The sequence below is a fragment of the Zootoca vivipara genome, chromosome 12, assembly GCF_965207765.1.
Source record: "Zootoca vivipara chromosome 12, rZooViv2.hap1.1, whole genome shotgun sequence".
Taxonomy (NCBI): domain Eukaryota; kingdom Metazoa; phylum Chordata; class Lepidosauria; order Squamata; family Lacertidae; genus Zootoca; species Zootoca vivipara.
The window spans coordinates 26,349,595-26,366,259 of NC_142595.1; the positions used below are offsets into that span (position 1 = coordinate 26,349,595).

At 49.7% G+C, this 16,665-nt stretch overlaps 1 protein-coding gene across 3 annotated transcripts in view; it reads left to right on the forward strand.

Moving 5' to 3' along the window:
* Nucleotides 1-16,307, forward strand: part of CACNB1 (calcium voltage-gated channel auxiliary subunit beta 1) — a 53,351-nt gene extending 37,044 nt beyond the window's left edge. For 2 of the 3 annotated variants that reach the window (XM_035134869.3, XM_060281511.2), the window contains 7 exons: nucleotides 1,133-1,213; nucleotides 1,776-1,834; nucleotides 2,793-2,902; nucleotides 6,155-6,306; nucleotides 8,265-8,360; nucleotides 9,473-9,658; nucleotides 12,414-16,307. In XM_035134869.3, coding sequence (XP_034990760.2) covers nucleotides 1,133-1,213; nucleotides 1,776-1,834; nucleotides 2,793-2,902; nucleotides 6,155-6,306; nucleotides 8,265-8,360; nucleotides 9,473-9,658; nucleotides 12,414-12,932 — 1,203 coding nt within the window. In that variant the 3' untranslated portion in view covers nucleotides 12,933-16,307. Of the gene's footprint in view, nucleotides 1-634; nucleotides 655-1,132; nucleotides 1,214-1,775; nucleotides 1,835-2,792; nucleotides 2,903-6,154; nucleotides 6,307-8,264; nucleotides 8,361-9,472; nucleotides 9,659-12,413 lie in introns of all 3 variants that reach the window. The other variant, XM_035134873.3, reaches the window with a different exon arrangement.
* The last annotated feature ends 358 nt before the right edge of the window (nucleotides 16,308-16,665 follow it).

The following is a 16,665-nucleotide window of genomic DNA, read 5'->3' on the forward strand; positions in this document are numbered from 1 at the left end:
GCAACCTCAGGGTTCAAGATGGGAATCCTCAGAGGGCCAAACTGTATTTTACACTAGGAGCCCAAGGGCTGCTTTGCAGCAGAGAAGGGAGTGCTTTCCCTGCCAGCCACCGTACGCCTGAAACTTCCCTCCGCGGTGTTGCAAGGATCTGAAATACGGGTGGATGGGAAGAAGTTTGTCTGGGTGGAGGGGAGCATTGAGTGTAGAGTGGCTGGCTGCAAAAGGACCAGGGCCTCTCTCCAGCACCACTTCTTCCCTGCTTCCTGACGGCTCCCTGCGATGGCAAAAGGAGCCACCAGGCCAATCATGTTGCCAGCGGTGGCTCTGGCCAATGTGTCATTTGGGTTTTGAGAGGTTCATGGGCATGCCACCATGAGCCATGTCTGTCCACCAGGTGGGCCAGGACAACATGGAGGAAAAGGACGCAATCCTAAATCAAGGCAAACTCTGAAAAGCCGCCACCTTTCTGCTTTTCTCAGCACTAGTTTTTTCTCTCTCTCTTGTGCCTTGCCTGTGCTTCTGCTGGAGTGAGCTGTCAGTAACACGCATGCCTTGTTTGTTTTCTCTTGCCTGTCTCTCCTTTCCCCTCCCCTGTGCCCCCACCCCGCCCATTAATGGCGATCACTGGACATAGGCAAGCAGAAGCAGAAATTGGTAAGTAAGCTTATGAAATAATCAGACGAGATGACAGCGGTGGTGGCTCCCTGTGGGCCCTGCCTAATTCCAGCGGGCTTTTCCCCTGCAAAGTTGGCAACTGTGAGGAAGCTGACCATGAAACCCCAAAGTTTGTGTGTGAGATTTGCTCCCCCCCCCAGATACAGGCCCCTGTTTCTTTAAGGTAAGCTCAAAAGCAAACCTTGGTTGCAGCTGCATGAAGGTCTTCTGTTAGGTCCATCTTGAATGTCCAGCACTCAGGCTAGTGTTGGTGTCGGATCTGGAAGGCTGAGATCCTTCAGCAACCCTTCTTCCTGCCACCCATAACTCAGCTTTCCTCCCCCATGCCCACAAAATGAAGGTGCTGTTCCCCCCTTTAGAAGAATCACTGAAATTGCTAGGCTTCCAAAAAGCTATGGTGCCTGCGGCACTGATCTGGAGCAAATCTAATGTTTTCTTCTCTCTCCTTTCTTCTCAGGCGGAGCATGTGCCACCCTATGACGTGGTTCCTTCCATGCGGCCCATCATTCTTGTAGGCCCATCCTTGAAAGGGTATGAGGTGAGGCCTTTAGAGAGAGCATGGGGAGCGGGTTAGGGCATGCATAGAAAGTAGGACTGAGGGGCTATGTTGCTTTTCAAGAGAATTGGGCTGCCATAGATTGGCATGTGTCCTCATCTCCCAGTCCATCATTCAAGCCCTGTCCAGGATATCTGCCTGGCAACAGGACTGACATGTCCTGAGTTGCTGTGGCTCCTCTCAATTCTGTTCCTTTGAGCTTACCTCCTACAGGTCATCCCTCCTATCTCGGCCACCAGTGCCCTCTCATTGATTGGCTCCTCACTCTGCTCTTAGTAATCCTCTCGATCTCTCTGCCAATGGGTGGGCATCCAGCTGTGACTTTAGCACCTACGAGTCTGAAGTGGTGGAAATAGGTAGGGAAGCTTGGGGGTGGGTCTCCGTTTTGATGAGCCTTTACCAAGAACTAACACAAGCAAGATGCACCTTGTTTTCTTCCCCACCCACGTTTATGCATGTGACTCTTGTGATTTCTGACTTTTCTTCTCCTCCTCCTCCTCCTCTCTGTCTTTCTGCCCAACCCCAACCCCCTTTACCTTCCCAGGTGACAGACATGATGCAGAAAGCTTTGTTTGATTTCCTGAAACGCCGATTCGATGGCAGGTGTGAGCAGAAGCCTTGGGGACGGGGTGGGGATCCGATGTCTTCCATTTGTTCTGTGGTCCTTGTATCAAGATCCTGGTGCTGGAGTTACCATAGGGGAAACCAACGGAAATGGGGGGGGGCAGATTTTCTGCCTCCCACAATAAGTTTTATGCAGTCCCCATTACCATCGGTCCATTTCCAAATGCTTCTTCCCCATTTCCTGGACACGAAGACCAGAAACTTTTGCTAAGGTGCTCCAGTTTTTGTGCATACAGTCATACCTTGGTTTAAGTACGCTTCGGTTTGAGTACTTTCAGTTTAAGTACTCCGCGGGCCCGTCTGGAACGGATTAATCCACTTTCCATTACTTTCAATGGGAAAGTTCGCTTCAGGTTAAGTACGCTTCAGGTTAAGTACAGACTTCCGGAACCAATTGTGTACTTAAACCGAGGTACCGCCGTACACAGCTAGACCCAATTGCCTTAAAAACAAAAACGAAAAAGCTGTTTTCCTAGTTTGTGAAGTTGTAGGGCACTTCCAGACTGTTGCTATTTTCAGGTGGGATTCAGTCACATACCCTCAAATTCAGGCTGAGCAATTATAGTTGTTTGGGAGGTCTCATGCAACAACCCCACCTTCCCAAAAAATCAGACATGCTACGATAAGGAAAGTGAAGGGGGAACTGCACTACACAGTGTGGGGTGACACTTGCTTTGCTGCAGCATCTTCTAACCTCCCCCCCCCCCAAGCAAATTGGAATAAATGCTTGCTAGACAGGTCATCTGGAAGCGCCCTTAGAAACCTAAGGTTTTGGGGGTTTGTTAGGTGGACACTAAAACGACTAAGCATTCACTAGTAGGTAGTTAAGATTCCCTGTGTTGTAGCACAGCGACAAGGATCAAAGAGTCCTGGTAATCAGTGGTGCCTGGAGGGAATGACCTTTGCCCCCTTGAGCCTCTACTCCTGTCTTTCACAGAATATCCATCACACGTGTGACAGCTGATATCTCCTTGGCCAAGCGCTCTGTCCTCAACAACCCCAGCAAACACACCATCATCGAACGCTCCAGCACCCGCTCTAGCCTGGGTAAGGCTGCGCTGAGACCTTGGGAGAAAAGCTTGGCTCTTTGCTGTCTCTCAACATTTTCTCCCAGGGCCTTACCCGCGTGGAACATAGCTGTCAACTTTTCCCTTTTTTAAAGGGAAATTCCCTTTTCCCAAATAGGATTCCTCACGAGAAAAGGGAAAAGTTGGCAGCTATGGCGTGGAAAGAGGGAGGCAAAAATGGTGACTTTGACTTTGTGATTGCATGGCACCTAACACCTTGCACGGCACGCGTTTTCAAAAGCTTTTCTTAGCCTGCCTTTCCTCTGATCTGTATCAGCCAGGAGCAGCTTTTCCTGGATGCTTTGCAGCAATGCCCTTTCTCTCCCTGTCCCTGGCAGAACTCCTCTCACCCGATCATGAACTTATTTATATATGTACGTATTTGTAAGCCATGCTATGTTATAAAATACCACAAGCAGGTGTATATAGCACTGTGCACGTCAACCATATCAGTAAGAGATGGTTGGCAGGGAATGTCAGGTGTGAAAAGCCCATCTGAAAAACACCGTTTTTAGAAGACACTGCTCCCGCCAAACCTCTATTGGCAAGGAGGCAAGGAGTTCCACAGGGAGGGCCTATCATACTTAAATACTTGCCTCTTAGTAAAAGACCAGCCAGCAGTGGCGTAACGTGGGTGGGGGGCTACATTTCTGAGGGGGCACAACCAGGTGCCCCCACAACAGGCCCCCTCATTGAGGCTGGAACCACACCCAGGCCTTCAAGTCTGGGGCAGCACCTCCTCCTCATGGCCAGGTGAAGGGATACCTGGACCGGCTGAGAGGGTGGGAGGGCACCAGTGCCGCCCACCGAGGAGGAAGGAAGAGGAAGGTGAGAAAGCACTGCTGGAGATTCCCTTGGCTAGACGTTGGCCAGAGAAGGGACTGGCAGCTTCCCAGTCCACCAGGGCGGCCCAACACTTGCCTCACCCTGGGTGCCAGCAACCCATGCTACGCCCCTGACAGCCAGATCTCAGGGGCAGTTGGGACCAACAAAACTGCCCCATTAGAAGAAAGACCTCAGCGATTTTTTTGAGCTGGGCACCAGGGCTGTTTCCGTATCATGAAATATCTGTATCCTGGGTTGGAGAGGGACACACTTGGGTGTGCTTGTGAGAGTCTCTACCCCCCCACCCCACCCCACATCATAATGCACAGTGTGGAAACTGTTCCCAAAAGTCCTGGTTTCGGTGTCAGAAGTGTTGTCCACATTCGAGTTCATCATGGGATATGTTGACATCTTGTCTAAACCTACCTATGTGCATGGGGCAAGGGGAGGGGGAACAGGATGCTCCTTAATTAATACCTCTCATCGTCAAACAGGTGGAAAGGGAGATCAGCCGCCTTCTCTGTTTTCAGTCCCCCCCCCCCTGCTATGGCACCAGACTTTGGGGCATCTTTTTTTTCTTTTTTCTTTTTTACTGCTCCCCAACAAATCCAACTCACTCTTCTCTTTTTTTTTCCCTCCTCCCCCCGCTTCCCACAATTTTCTTTCCCCTGTGTCTGTGCCTCCTCTTCCTTTCTCTGCTCCTGATACAGATGTCTTGGGTACGTAACCTTTAGCCCCCGCAAGCTCTCGGTTGCCCCCCCCCAGTGCCAATTTAACTTGCTTTAACTTCCCCCTCCGCAGAATGGGAAAGATGTTTTGTTGAAATGGGAAAAAGATCGAAAACAGCTTTTCCTTCTGGGAGAGGAGGGGGAGGGGGGAATTTCAAAAACACAGAACAAAAAGCGCACCTACGCTTTGGCTTCGCCCAAACGCGATCAGCTGTGGTTTTTTTTGTTCATTTTGAAATTCGCCCTCGTGTTTGAAAAGTGAAAAAATGGTGAGTCACCGCCGTCTCAGCATCCTCACTATCTTTTCAATTGCTAGGCTCTTTACCAGAGTATTTTTTTTAAAATGTGGAGTTGCTGTTGGGGGTGGGCGGGTGAATTGGAATATTATAAATGAAAATAAGTAAACATTTATTGCTGGGGGAAATTGCTCAGGGACTAAAAAAGGAGAAGGGACTATTTTTTGTTTCGGTACAGCCTAGTTAAGAAATTTAGCTAAGCAATCTCAGAGGCCATTGATATTAATGAGAAGAGAACAACTGTGCACTCCTATGCATGTCTACTTGGAAGGCAAGACCTATTGAGTTCAGTGGGACTTACTCCCAGGTATGCAAGTATAGGATGGCAGCCTAAATCACATATTGGCTCCTCGTTGGAACCCATGAGATATTCAAAATTCTGGGCTTTGGCTGGATCGTGCCCACTGGAGAAAAAGTGAGGGGCAATCAGCACAGTCCATTGAAAGGAACTTATTGTTTACCTTTCCTCGAGGTGGTGCACGTAGTTCTCTCCCTTTTGATCCTCACAACTATCCTGTGAGACAGGCAAGACTGAACGAGAAAGGGACTGGCCCAAGGGATTTGAATCTGGGTCTCTCCAGTCTGACACTCGCCACACTGGATCTCATGCTGGGACCTGCAGGGCCACATCCCCAAGAACACAAGATGCTCCTGGGCACCAATAAGAACCCCCCATATCCAGTGTCACACATGCAGAGCAGCTAGTGGACAGCCCAAAGTAGCACCCAGAGTACCTGCAGGCAATTTTTTTTTTGTGGGGAGGAGAGCAAGGGGATCTTTGTGTGCCAGCCAGCCACTTTACACATGCCTGAAGTAGAAAATCAAAATGGCAGCTGCACAGCACACACACATACTTTCATTAAGGAACAATCCATGGGGATGTTTTCCTACACAATCCCCATTGAAATGAATGGGTGCTGTGCAGTTCCCATTCATTTCATTGGCTTTTGCACAGGGGAACGGAATGTGTTCTCCAGGTCAGAAATTTGCCCCCCAAACTCTTACGGCCACCACCTCCTCTTGCTTTGCCACAGTGCTGCCAGGAATCAAACACAGATCTGTGGACTGGGCTGACTATTGACTATTCAGGAGCCCAAGGAATGGTTTTCTGTCCTTGGGGACAGAAGAGTTGACCTGCATTTTTTTTTTTTACAAGGGCAACATTTTGCATAAGTGCATACATACTGCAACCTGTAGCGTCTTAACCTGTAAGTGAGAATAATGAATTATGGCGAAATCTGGGCAGGCTGCAGAAGTAGAGCCTTTAATGCTAAACAAGATCTGGAATAGCAAAAGGGAGGTATGAATGATGCTGCAGTTTCTTTGCACAGCGATGTTGACCATGTCTTCCTTTTCCCTGCCGCTTGCCCTCTGCCTCAATAGCTGAAGTGCAGAGTGAGATCGAGCGCATCTTTGAACTGGCCCGCACCCTGCAGCTGGTAGCCCTGGATGCAGACACCATCAATCACCCGGCTCAACTGTCCAAGACCTCATTAGCACCAATTATCGTCTATATCAAGATATCCTCCCCCAAGGTGAGCAGCCTTTCTCTTTTCTTCTTCCCAATCACACTAACGGCACTGGGATTAGGGAAGAGGTTGGCAGAGGATCTTAGACTGTTTTGGTGTCAGATCTAATTCAGAACTCAATAGGAGTGAGGGTGAGAACAGCAGGTGTCCGTACGTACCATGTCCGAAGGCAGGGCCGGCTCAAGGCGTTTTGCCGCCTGAGGCGAAGGGCAAGAAGGCACCTCCCCCAAGACATGCACAGAAGCCAATTGGACTGGCAGTTTTATCTTACTCCAATACTGGTGAAAGGACAGTGTCTTCCTCAGCACTTGAGGGCAGCAGGATAATGTAGGGGGCATAAGGCAGATCACATGGCACTCATAGCTCTGGCCACACACCCCTCCCTCAGCATCTGCCGCCTGAGGCTGCTGCTTCACTCTGCCTCCTTGTAGGGCCAACCCTTGTATGTGTAGCTACAGGAACGCCAAGCTAAACTGAGATCCATCGCTCATTTCCCTTGTGGGCTAAAAATGTGAGTTTGCACTGAGGAGACATACATTTATGAGTGCAAAATCCATAGTTTGGGAGGGGGCTCCCTGCCACACTTTCAGACGTGCTTCAAATGCATATTTGAGTGTGTGGTAGAAAATACCAGACTCTGGGGTTTTGGGGGTGGGGGTGGGGCTCTCTCTTTTTTTAAAGAGAAAGGCAGACAAGTGCCAAACATACATGAATATCATGTATTCATAGAATGTAATTAAACATCTCTTGCAAGTTACTTCTTACAAAACCTGGCAAGTGTCAAACGACCACCGTAGGTTTCTCAGCAATCGGCCTTTATACCAGTGATCAGCTCTTTGGTTAATCTAGTTCAGGGTTGCCCACAATAACTGGGAGCAGCTCTCTAGGATTTCAGGCAGGCTCCTGCCCCCACTCTGCCTGGAGATGCCAGGGACCTTTGCGTGCAAATTGGGTGCTCAGACACGGAGCTGTGGCCCTTCCCCTCAGCAAAAATAAAATAAAATTCTGGAATTGTTAATTGCTGTATGAGGAAAAAATGTAAATCAGCCCTCAAAAGATCCCAATTTCATGAGAGCTGAAGAACAGCCAGCACTTTGTATGCTTCCTTCCTGCCTGTCGTTTAGTTACCGGTATGTATGTCCTGTTCTTGTAATCACATTTTCAAAGTTATTTTTGCCACTATGAGAGCTAGAACTTCTATTTTTTTAAAAAAAATTATTCATTATCTAAAAACAAAAATATAATTTAAAAAATTAACATACAGATAATTCTTACAACTCATAACTTTTTCTAAACATTTTTAAATGACTTCCCCGAATCCCCCCCCCAAAAAAAATCTGGATTTCAATTCTAAACATCTTTGGCAATTTTCATACATCATCAAATTTAATACATCATCAAATTTTTACCCTTAAACCTCTTGAAGCTAACCTACATCTTACATGAGAGCTAGAACTTTTAAGGCTGCATGAGTTACCCACCTTGGACTCCTTCCTTCCAGCCTGATTATTAGGCAGAATGAGGCAGCTGCCTCAGGCTGCTAAGCGTCATGAAACGGCAATGAATTGTCATTCTTCGTTGTTGCGTTTTTTACTGCCAGGGGAGGGGGTGGTTCTGTTTCAGGTCGCAAGCAACTTGGCTAACATTGAGGCACGGTGCATTTGGATTTGGGAGTGGATGGGAGGGAGGGAGGGAGGGAGGGTTTTGCCTACTTCTTGAGTTGACTTGATCCTGTGGGTGACAAGTCTCACTGCATTCATGAAGGCTTCCTCCCCAGTAAGGATCACACACCCTAAAACGTTTCCTGAGGCTAAAGCCTTGTTAGTCTAGCTGCAGTGGTGTGGCAGACTAGGAACAGGAGCACCCTTCGGGCAGGGCCCTCCTCCTTTCCAGTCCTGTCTCCAGCCCTCTTGGGCACCCTAACATCTCTTCTCTCCCTCTCCCCCAATGTCTTTGCCCAACAGGTGCTGCAGAGACTGGTGAAATCGAGAGGCAAATCCCAAGCCAAGCACCTGAATGTGCAGATGGTGGCATCGGACAAACTGGCACAGTGCCCCCCTGTGAGTCCCGTGGTACATCTCCCTCATGCTCTTTTCCAGCCCACTTTAACCTGGTGCCCTCCTGACTACACCTCCCATCAGCCCTTGCTGGTGGGAGCTCCTGCTCCTTTGACACACCCCCACACACACCAAGCACTTGCGCTGCCTTCCAAAAGCTGGGTAAAGGAGGTGCTGAACTTTGGGAAGAAGGCATGAGAGCTCTGACTGGATCTTAGAGTCCTCCCTCCTCCTTCCCAAAGCCTAGTTAGTGCTTTCCTGGCTTTGGGAAGGGTGTGGGAGGGCTCTAGGACCCTGCCCATAGCCTTGCATCTCATTCCATAAGCCTTAGTGTGCGGCCTGCGGGTTCCATGTCCAAGTACTCTTGTGGCCCACTTGGTATGAAAAGTTGGCCTGCCCTGACCTAGATCCATATTGTCTGCACTGATGGCAGTGGCTGTCTAGGGTTTCAGGCAGGGAGTCCTATCTGGAGATGCCGGGAATTGAACCTGGTGTCTTCTGCATGAAAGGCAGGTGCTCTACCCTTGGCCCTTTCCCAAAATTGTGGTCCAGCAACATCTGGAGTGCCACAGGTTCTGCCCCCCCCCCCGATTTAAGGGGATGCTACACGGTCATTAAGGGACGCGGGTGGCGCTGCGGGTTAAACCACAGAGCCTAGGGCTTGCCGATCAGAAGGTCGGTGGTTCGAATCCCCGCGACGGGGTGAGCTCCCGTTGTTTGGTCCCTGCTCCTGCCCACCTAGCAGTTCGAAAGCACATCAAAGTGCAAGTAGATAAATAGGTACCACTACAGCGGGAAGGTAAACAGCGTTTCTGTGTGCTGCTCTGGTTCGCCAGAAGTGGCTTAGTCATGCTGGCCACATGACCTGGAAGTTGTACGCCGGCTCCCTTGGCCTATAGAGCGAGATGAGCGCCACAACCCCAGAGTCGTCCGCGACTGGACTTAATGGTCAGGGGTACCTTTACCTTTACACAGTCATTATGCCCAGTCCACTAGCGACTACCATGGCAACCCTATCCAACCCATGCCTCCACTCCTGGTCCCCTGCCCCTATCATTCTGCACTCACTCACAGGGCTAAATCCTTCCCATTCCCCGCCCTCTCTGTCTCTGCAGGAGATGTTTGACATTATCTTGGACGAGAACCAGTTGGAAGATGCCTGCGAACACCTGTCTGAGTACCTCGAAGCCTATTGGAAGGCCACGCACCCTCCCAGCAGCAACCCGCCCAATCCGCTGCTGACCCGCACCATGGCGACGGCTGCCTTGGCTTCCAGCCCCGCCCCGGTCTCCAACCTCCAGGTACAAGTGCTGACCTCTCTCAAGCGCAACCTGGGGTTCTGGGGCGCGAGGGGCAGCCTGGACCAGGGGCTGAGCGGAGCTGTCCGGGTGGAGGAGCACGAGCTGTAGCTTTCGGGGAAACCCGAGATAGTTGTTTGGAAATGAAGAAACGAGCACAGGGGAGCCTTGCTAATGAGGGCTCCCCCTTACCTACAAAGGACTTGTCAGTGCTGCTGTTCAGTCAAGGCGATCTCTCTCTTTCGCCTCCCTGCCCCTTCTCTGAAGCTGTCCTGCTAAAGTCACACACAAACACCCCTTTCCCTCGCAATCTGACTTTGATTGAAGGATGACCTCAGCAAGTCACCAGCACATCTCTCCCGCCCTACACCCCGCAGTCTCTTATCTTTTGAGCAATGCTTCCTGGGGACATCAGAGAAGCATCTCGGTTAGGAAAAGTGGGTTTGTTGTTTAGGGCAGGTTCTGTGGGCTGCTCTGAACCAGATCTAAAACGGCATCAAAAAAGGAAGGATTTTCCTCCACCTGCTCATGGGAAAGAAGTCAGTTGGCTTTCCAGTGTGTTATGTGAATACGGAGCCTGGTTTTCAGCAGGGGCAGGTCTATCATGCTGCCGAATTGCCCTCAAAGACCCGTTTTGCCCCTGCACGAAGTGCCTTCCCCCCTCCATCTGCCACACACACTTTGTTTCGTTCTCTTAACACACAGGGTGAATTTGGGCAACTGCTTCCCAATCCACTTTTCTAATAAGCAGTGATTTCCGGTCACTAAGTGGCAGGAATGCACTGGTCTAAAGGGGTCTGTAAGGTCACAGGGTTTGTACGGGGCCCCACTTTGGATAATCTGGCAACGTCTATGACCTTATGGATCCCTTCACGATAACCATGGTCTGCTGAGTTTCTGCCCCCTAGTGACAGGAAGTCATGTTTCTTGGGAGGCTGGGGAGCAGTTGTGGCTGCAGTAGATCGCACCGGTGGTTATACCTCATCAAGATAACCTTTTCCACTTGATTCCCATGGCCTCACTGCAAAGCATTTACTGGCAGGCAAAACCATATTGTCGGAATCTCACCGCCAGAGCTGGGTGACTTTTTACGTTGACAGTGCCCCGCATCGTTGCCTAAGCCTAGGCCATGTCAAGGACCGATTGCCAAGCATAGCAAGCTGAACAGAGCTCCATCAAACTCATATCTCTTGTGAGCTAAAAAGAAGAAGAAGAAGAAGTCTGCATTGAGCAGAAATAGATTTATTACTGCAGAATCCACTTTTTTTGCTTGGGTGGCATGGTGCCTGCCCATCGTTCAAATGTGAATTTGGACATGCTTCAAATGCATGTTTGGGTGTATGATGGGAAACCCCATGCTGTTTCTGCTGTGTCACCTTTTTTAAAAAGAAAAGGGCAAACTCTGAAGTGGTTAAACAGAAGATTCCCCCAAAGGTGTTTAGCTATCAATAAGTTTACCAGCTTCACATCTGGCTCCCAGTGCTGTTTTATTGCATGGCGTGGCAAGTGACTGCTGTTGCTGCTGCTGCTTTTACATATAAATAACAGCAGGTGGTCCAGCTGATCAGCACAGGTGGTTCTGTATGTGTTCTGTGTGATGCTAACTCTCTATCTTTTTATGTCTTAACTAACTGATGAGTTCTCAAACAGGGTGATGATGAGCCTCTCTCTAACATGGTGCAAAGCTGTTAGCCATGGGAAGCCCCAATTTCTCTATAACCCTGGAGGAGGCGAAGGGGTAGTTTGAGATGCAAGTTGCCACCTCTTGAAACCATATTTTGCTGCAGGGATGGGGAACCTGATGTTGTTGGACTCCAGATCCCATCAGCCCCAGCCAGTGGCCAGGGATGATGGGAGTTGTAGTCCAGCAACATCTGGAGAGCCCCAAGCTCCCCATCCCTGCTCTATTCTATACATTGTGCTCTGCACCACACATAGAATGCCTTGCCCAAAGAGCAATTTCAGACAAATGCGGCAGATCACTGTTCTGAGGATCTCTGCCTGGAACTGTCCCTAACTCCCCTTCCCGTCCCCCCCATCTCCCTCTTTTGCAAGTGTTTTTTTTTTTTTGCTTCTTCTGGTAGGGATGGGGAAGACATTCAGTTCAATTCGCATCTGAAGCCAAAACCTTAAGAAATTTGCACTTTACGAAACAATTCGAGAACCGAAACACAGCCAGCCTTCAAGATTCACACTTGCACGAATTTGGCAATGCAGTCCTGCACTTGAACAAAGATTGCAAAAATGTGCGCATTAGGGGGACACGTGCACAATATATTAGTGAAAATAACATAGTAAAATGCATTCTGTTAGGAGAAATTGCTTACAACAATGTGTCCGTTAATCTAAACTCAGTACAAAAAAAAAAAAAAGGTTTATTATCTCCTGTTGGAGAAGTTTTATGAGCATTTAAAAAAACACCACCTTCATATGGCTGTAGAAATGTAGAGATCTGAATTTGAGATGGGGGAAAGTGAGAAGCTGAAACCAATGGATCTTTCCATCCCCACCTGCGAGGGGTCTAAAATCCATGCTTTTTTGTTTTTGTTTTTGACCTGCTTAACTCCCAGGTCCAGAAAAATCGTCTTTCTTTGCAGGGGAAATTTCCCCTTAGATTACATGAGGTTTGCCAGGCCAGAGTTTGAGAGCCCCTTGTGCTAACCTGTTTGGGGGCGCTGCAGTGTTGTGGCCGCACTAACTCTTGTCTCCTTTCTCCCTTTCTTGTGCATGGTGTGTGGTGAATGCCTCTTTCCGCCAGGGACCCTACTTAGTGCATGGGGAGGAGCCGCTCGACCCAGAGCACACCAGCCTGCACGACTATGCAGGGCAGCCGGCTGGGCACGGCCAGATCCGCGCCGCGCCGCCCCCTTCCCACTTTGCCACCCGGGGCCTTTCCCGCCAGGACACCTTTGATTCGGAGACGCAGGGCAGCCGCGACTCTGCCTACACCGACCCAGCGGATTCCTGCATGGACATCGAGACCGACCCCTACGAGGAGCCGGAGCCCCGTCGCGCCCACTGCCTGGGCCTCCGCCGACCCCAGGGGTCCTGGGAACCCGAGGAGCCAGAGCAGCACCGGGGCCAGTTCCGGGGGCACCGCCACCCCCAGCACCAGAGCTCCTGGGAGGCCGAGGAGCCCGACCGGCAAAACCACAACCGGTCTCTCCGCGGGCACGGCAAGGGGCGGGAGCGCTATTGCCAGAGCGAGGAGGAGGAGGGCTTGCGCCGCAACCACAACGACGTAGAGGACTGGGCACGAGACGCCTATATCCGCTAAGGCCCTGAGGGGCAGGGCTTTTATCCGCTGAGGGAGAGGCCTCTTCCCACGCAGAGCCTTGGGGACAGGGGCTGTCTTCAGTTGCCTGGCACCTGGGTGTAGGTCCAGCCTCTCAGGAGGATTGTCCTTCACCCACCAAGCGGTTTGTGGGCAAGCATATAGCGTTTGCGCCTCAGAAGCAGCGCCATCGCTGGCCGGGTCTGTGCGTGAACTCCCTTTCCTCGCCACCCTTGTCTGGGGACACTCTCCAACCCCCCACCCGCCCCTCTGCCTTGCCATTTGTGCCAACAATCTCTTGGACCACCCTCGTCCTGCCAGCCAGCCAGCACTGCCTGGCCTTTTCCCTCAAGGTCACAAATAATCACATATACCTTAAATAACGAAAGCTCCCCTCTCTCCTCAGAGGCCCCCTCGTGGACCTGGAGAGGGAGAGGGCCAGTCTCCACTGGTGCCTGGAATCACCCCAACACTTGAGTGGCAGTTGAGGTAGACCAGCTGACTGTGTGCTTGCTGGCTGCCCCTCCTGAGATGCTGCGTGCCTCGCCCCATGCAAGGCCAAACTGCTCCCAAATGAAGAATCCGGCCCTCTCCCCTCTATAGGTTTACACCATCATAGATCTCTTCCTTTGCCTGTCTTGTGGTGCTCTCCTGGCCCAACCGCTGGGGTGCGGGTGGGTGGGATGGAGGAGAGGCAGGGGGAGGAGTAAAAACCATCTCCTAGTTTTTCATCACAGGATCAGGTTCCCTGCCCGATCCTCTCCAGTGCCTACGAAAGAGAAATCCAACCCCGGCCACCTTAAACTCTCCAGTCCGACCCATCCTCCAGTGCCTCAGCTCACGATCCTCTTGGATGTATGTCACCTGCTGGGCAGATCCTGGGCATGCAGGGTGTGTGCATGTGTGTGCGTTGTCGTGTGCCGCGCTTGGCAGGGAGAAAGGCTCTGGACTCTCCGTGTTCATAACCAGCTGTGGTTTTGCTCTTAACACTGAGTTGGGAGACCTGTTTCCGGCACGTGTGATAGCTTGGCCTGGGGTGTTTCGCAGGTGAAAAATAGGAAGGTGTTCCCACCATTCTGAAACCAGAGAGGTGAAGTGATCCTTCCTGACTAAAAATGGCCACCTTGCTTACATTTGCTGAAGGTGTGCTGCCTTCGCTCACAGCAGGAAACTGAATCCATCCCACTGTTGCCTCTTCCTTTCGGAGGGTTGTCGTTGGGTTAGAATTTCCCTTTCCATCAAGACTCGGGGAAACCAGCCTGTCTCTGTCTTGCGAAATCAGTTTTGCCAGTGTGTGCCGAGAGGAGCCAGTAGCAATTGCTGCTGTGCGTGGTTCTTGTATATCTGCAGTTTAAGCACATGGCTCCCACTGGAAAGAAATGAATGGGGGGATGGATAGAGTGGGCCGCACAGCCGTTAAATGCAGTCCTTTATCTGCCAACACTGACCCCTCCTGTGCCTGCTTTGGAGCTCGGGACCAAGTGGATCTGCAGTGGCTGTGAGTGGCCTTCAGCCTAGAGATTTTGTCCCTCCTTCTATAAACCCCAGAGGGAAAATAGTAGCTGTGGTTGCTTCTCCAAATGTCAGCAGTACCCCAGTAGGTTCCAGCTTACCCAAGCTCAGCTTTTGGGCTCTGCTCTTGTGCCAAAATCTGCCCTTAAGTGCAAAGACCACACTTTTGAAGGCTGACCCTTCACCCTTGCTCAGAATGTAACCGACACCCTTGACATCTGAATGCAACACACTTCTGGAGTTTGCCTTTCCCCCCCAGACATCTGACAACTATGTTCCACCTTCTCTTGAGGCTGCTAAGATAGGGTTTCGGGTAACTGGGGTGTTTTTTGTTTTCGTTTGTTTAGCGATGTACATTTTATTTGCGACATAATTCCCACAAGGCTCCCTGACCCAACTGAAGCCCATCCTCTGTTTCCATCATCCCCTTCTTCCCTGTGTGGTTTGTAGCTCAGTCTCCATTAAAACAGCACTGCTGACTTCAGCATGAATGTAAAATTATTTGAGGTGAAGAAACTGGAAACTTGATCTTCAGGCAGAAAATAACATGTGAAACATGGCCTTAGATCAGCCCTTCAGGCCTTACCTGGGCTAAAGCTCTAGAGAGCTTGGCATTTTCAGCTAAGCGGGAGAAAAAGACGCTTAATGTGGCCTATGACCTAATCTACAAGTGCACCTGACAGGAACATATGAGTGACGTAAAATTAAAGGCAAGGTACAAGAACTAATTGCTAATGCAAAATGCAGGTTGGAAATTGGAAACCTTGCTGGCGTGGGGTGGAGCCTGCCCTTGTTGCCAGGAGGATAGTGGACTTGATATCTTTCTGTTCTTCAGTGAATCCATCCCTTTCCCAAAAAAACCCCAACAATTTGTAATTCCCACAGACATTGCCAGATACTGTTGGTCCTACTGTTGGGGGTGGGGGCAATATTCTGTTAGGGTTGCTGGTGTTGTTCCCATATTTTAAGCTGCTGTCCCTTATCCCAGAGCCTTGTACATCCACCGCACTTTAATGGACATCCTTTATATCAAACACCGCAGTTCAAAGCGTTGCTTGTTTTAGAAATATTGACCTGGGAGCCTTGGAAGTCCTTTGCGTGTTGAGACATAAAAGACCTTGGAGACAGGAATAAAACACCTGAGTTCCTTAGGTCCAATTTAGCTTTAGGTTGTTTCGTTTTGTGCCACGAACAGGGGATTTAAAATAAAAAAGGACAAAAGTGGACCTGGTATACCTTCAAGTTTGCTTCTATGGTGGATTTCACATGTCTGTCTCTCTCCCCTACTGTTTTTAAGAGACACAAATTCACAAGGTCAAGTGCTCTCTACACAACGTTCCCCCCCCCCCCAAAAAAACTCAGCCTTTCTTGTTAGGCGAGAGTTGTGAAAGACCAGCAAAGATAAATATGGCAAAGAGGATTTGAACAATGAGAAATTTGTAGCTTAACAAGTTATTTTAAGAGAGTGTATTTTATATTATTTATTCTTAGCATTGTTCCGTAGGGTAGGGATTCCTTGGCCAAACTTGAATTCTTTGTAGTAAATAGCTTCACCAGAAACCCTTATAACTGGAGGTACTGCATAAAGTGGGGAGGCATTTTCAAGAATGTGCTACTGAGTTTTCATATAATGAAGCATGACCAGTCCCATCCCCTGGCTTATATTTGCATCCCTCTGATTTATTCTCCACTTTGGGTTGTTTTGTTGTTTAATTTGGGGGAGGGGGGTTGAGGGGTAGAGAAGGCTATTGGATATAGAGAATAAATTCTGCCATGTCTCTGCCTCGCCATTATTACAATTGATTTTTCAGTGCTCCAATGACCCAGCCCCATTACCATGGGAATAAAAGTATTTTATAAAATGCACTTTGACATTTTTATTGAGATGCGGAAAAACAAAAAAATGCAGAGACACAAACACAGCCCCCAAAGGAGGGAGTGCTTCCCTGTGTAAAAAAGATATCTCACACAGAAAAGCAACCTGCACATTGGTGAACATGTGGAACCAGCAACATGAGTATTTTAGGGATACTGATGTGTCAAGAATTCCAAGCCACTACACAGCAATCACCCGGAGGGGTGGCTTTTGTAGGGGGTGGCTGTCAGAAAAGCAATGTGAAACTACCTTTAATGACAAGGGCTATCACAATGTATGACCTTGTGGACATGACCTTGCCTCTGATTCTTATCTAGCTGAAATGCCACCATTCACACTCAGGCTTAG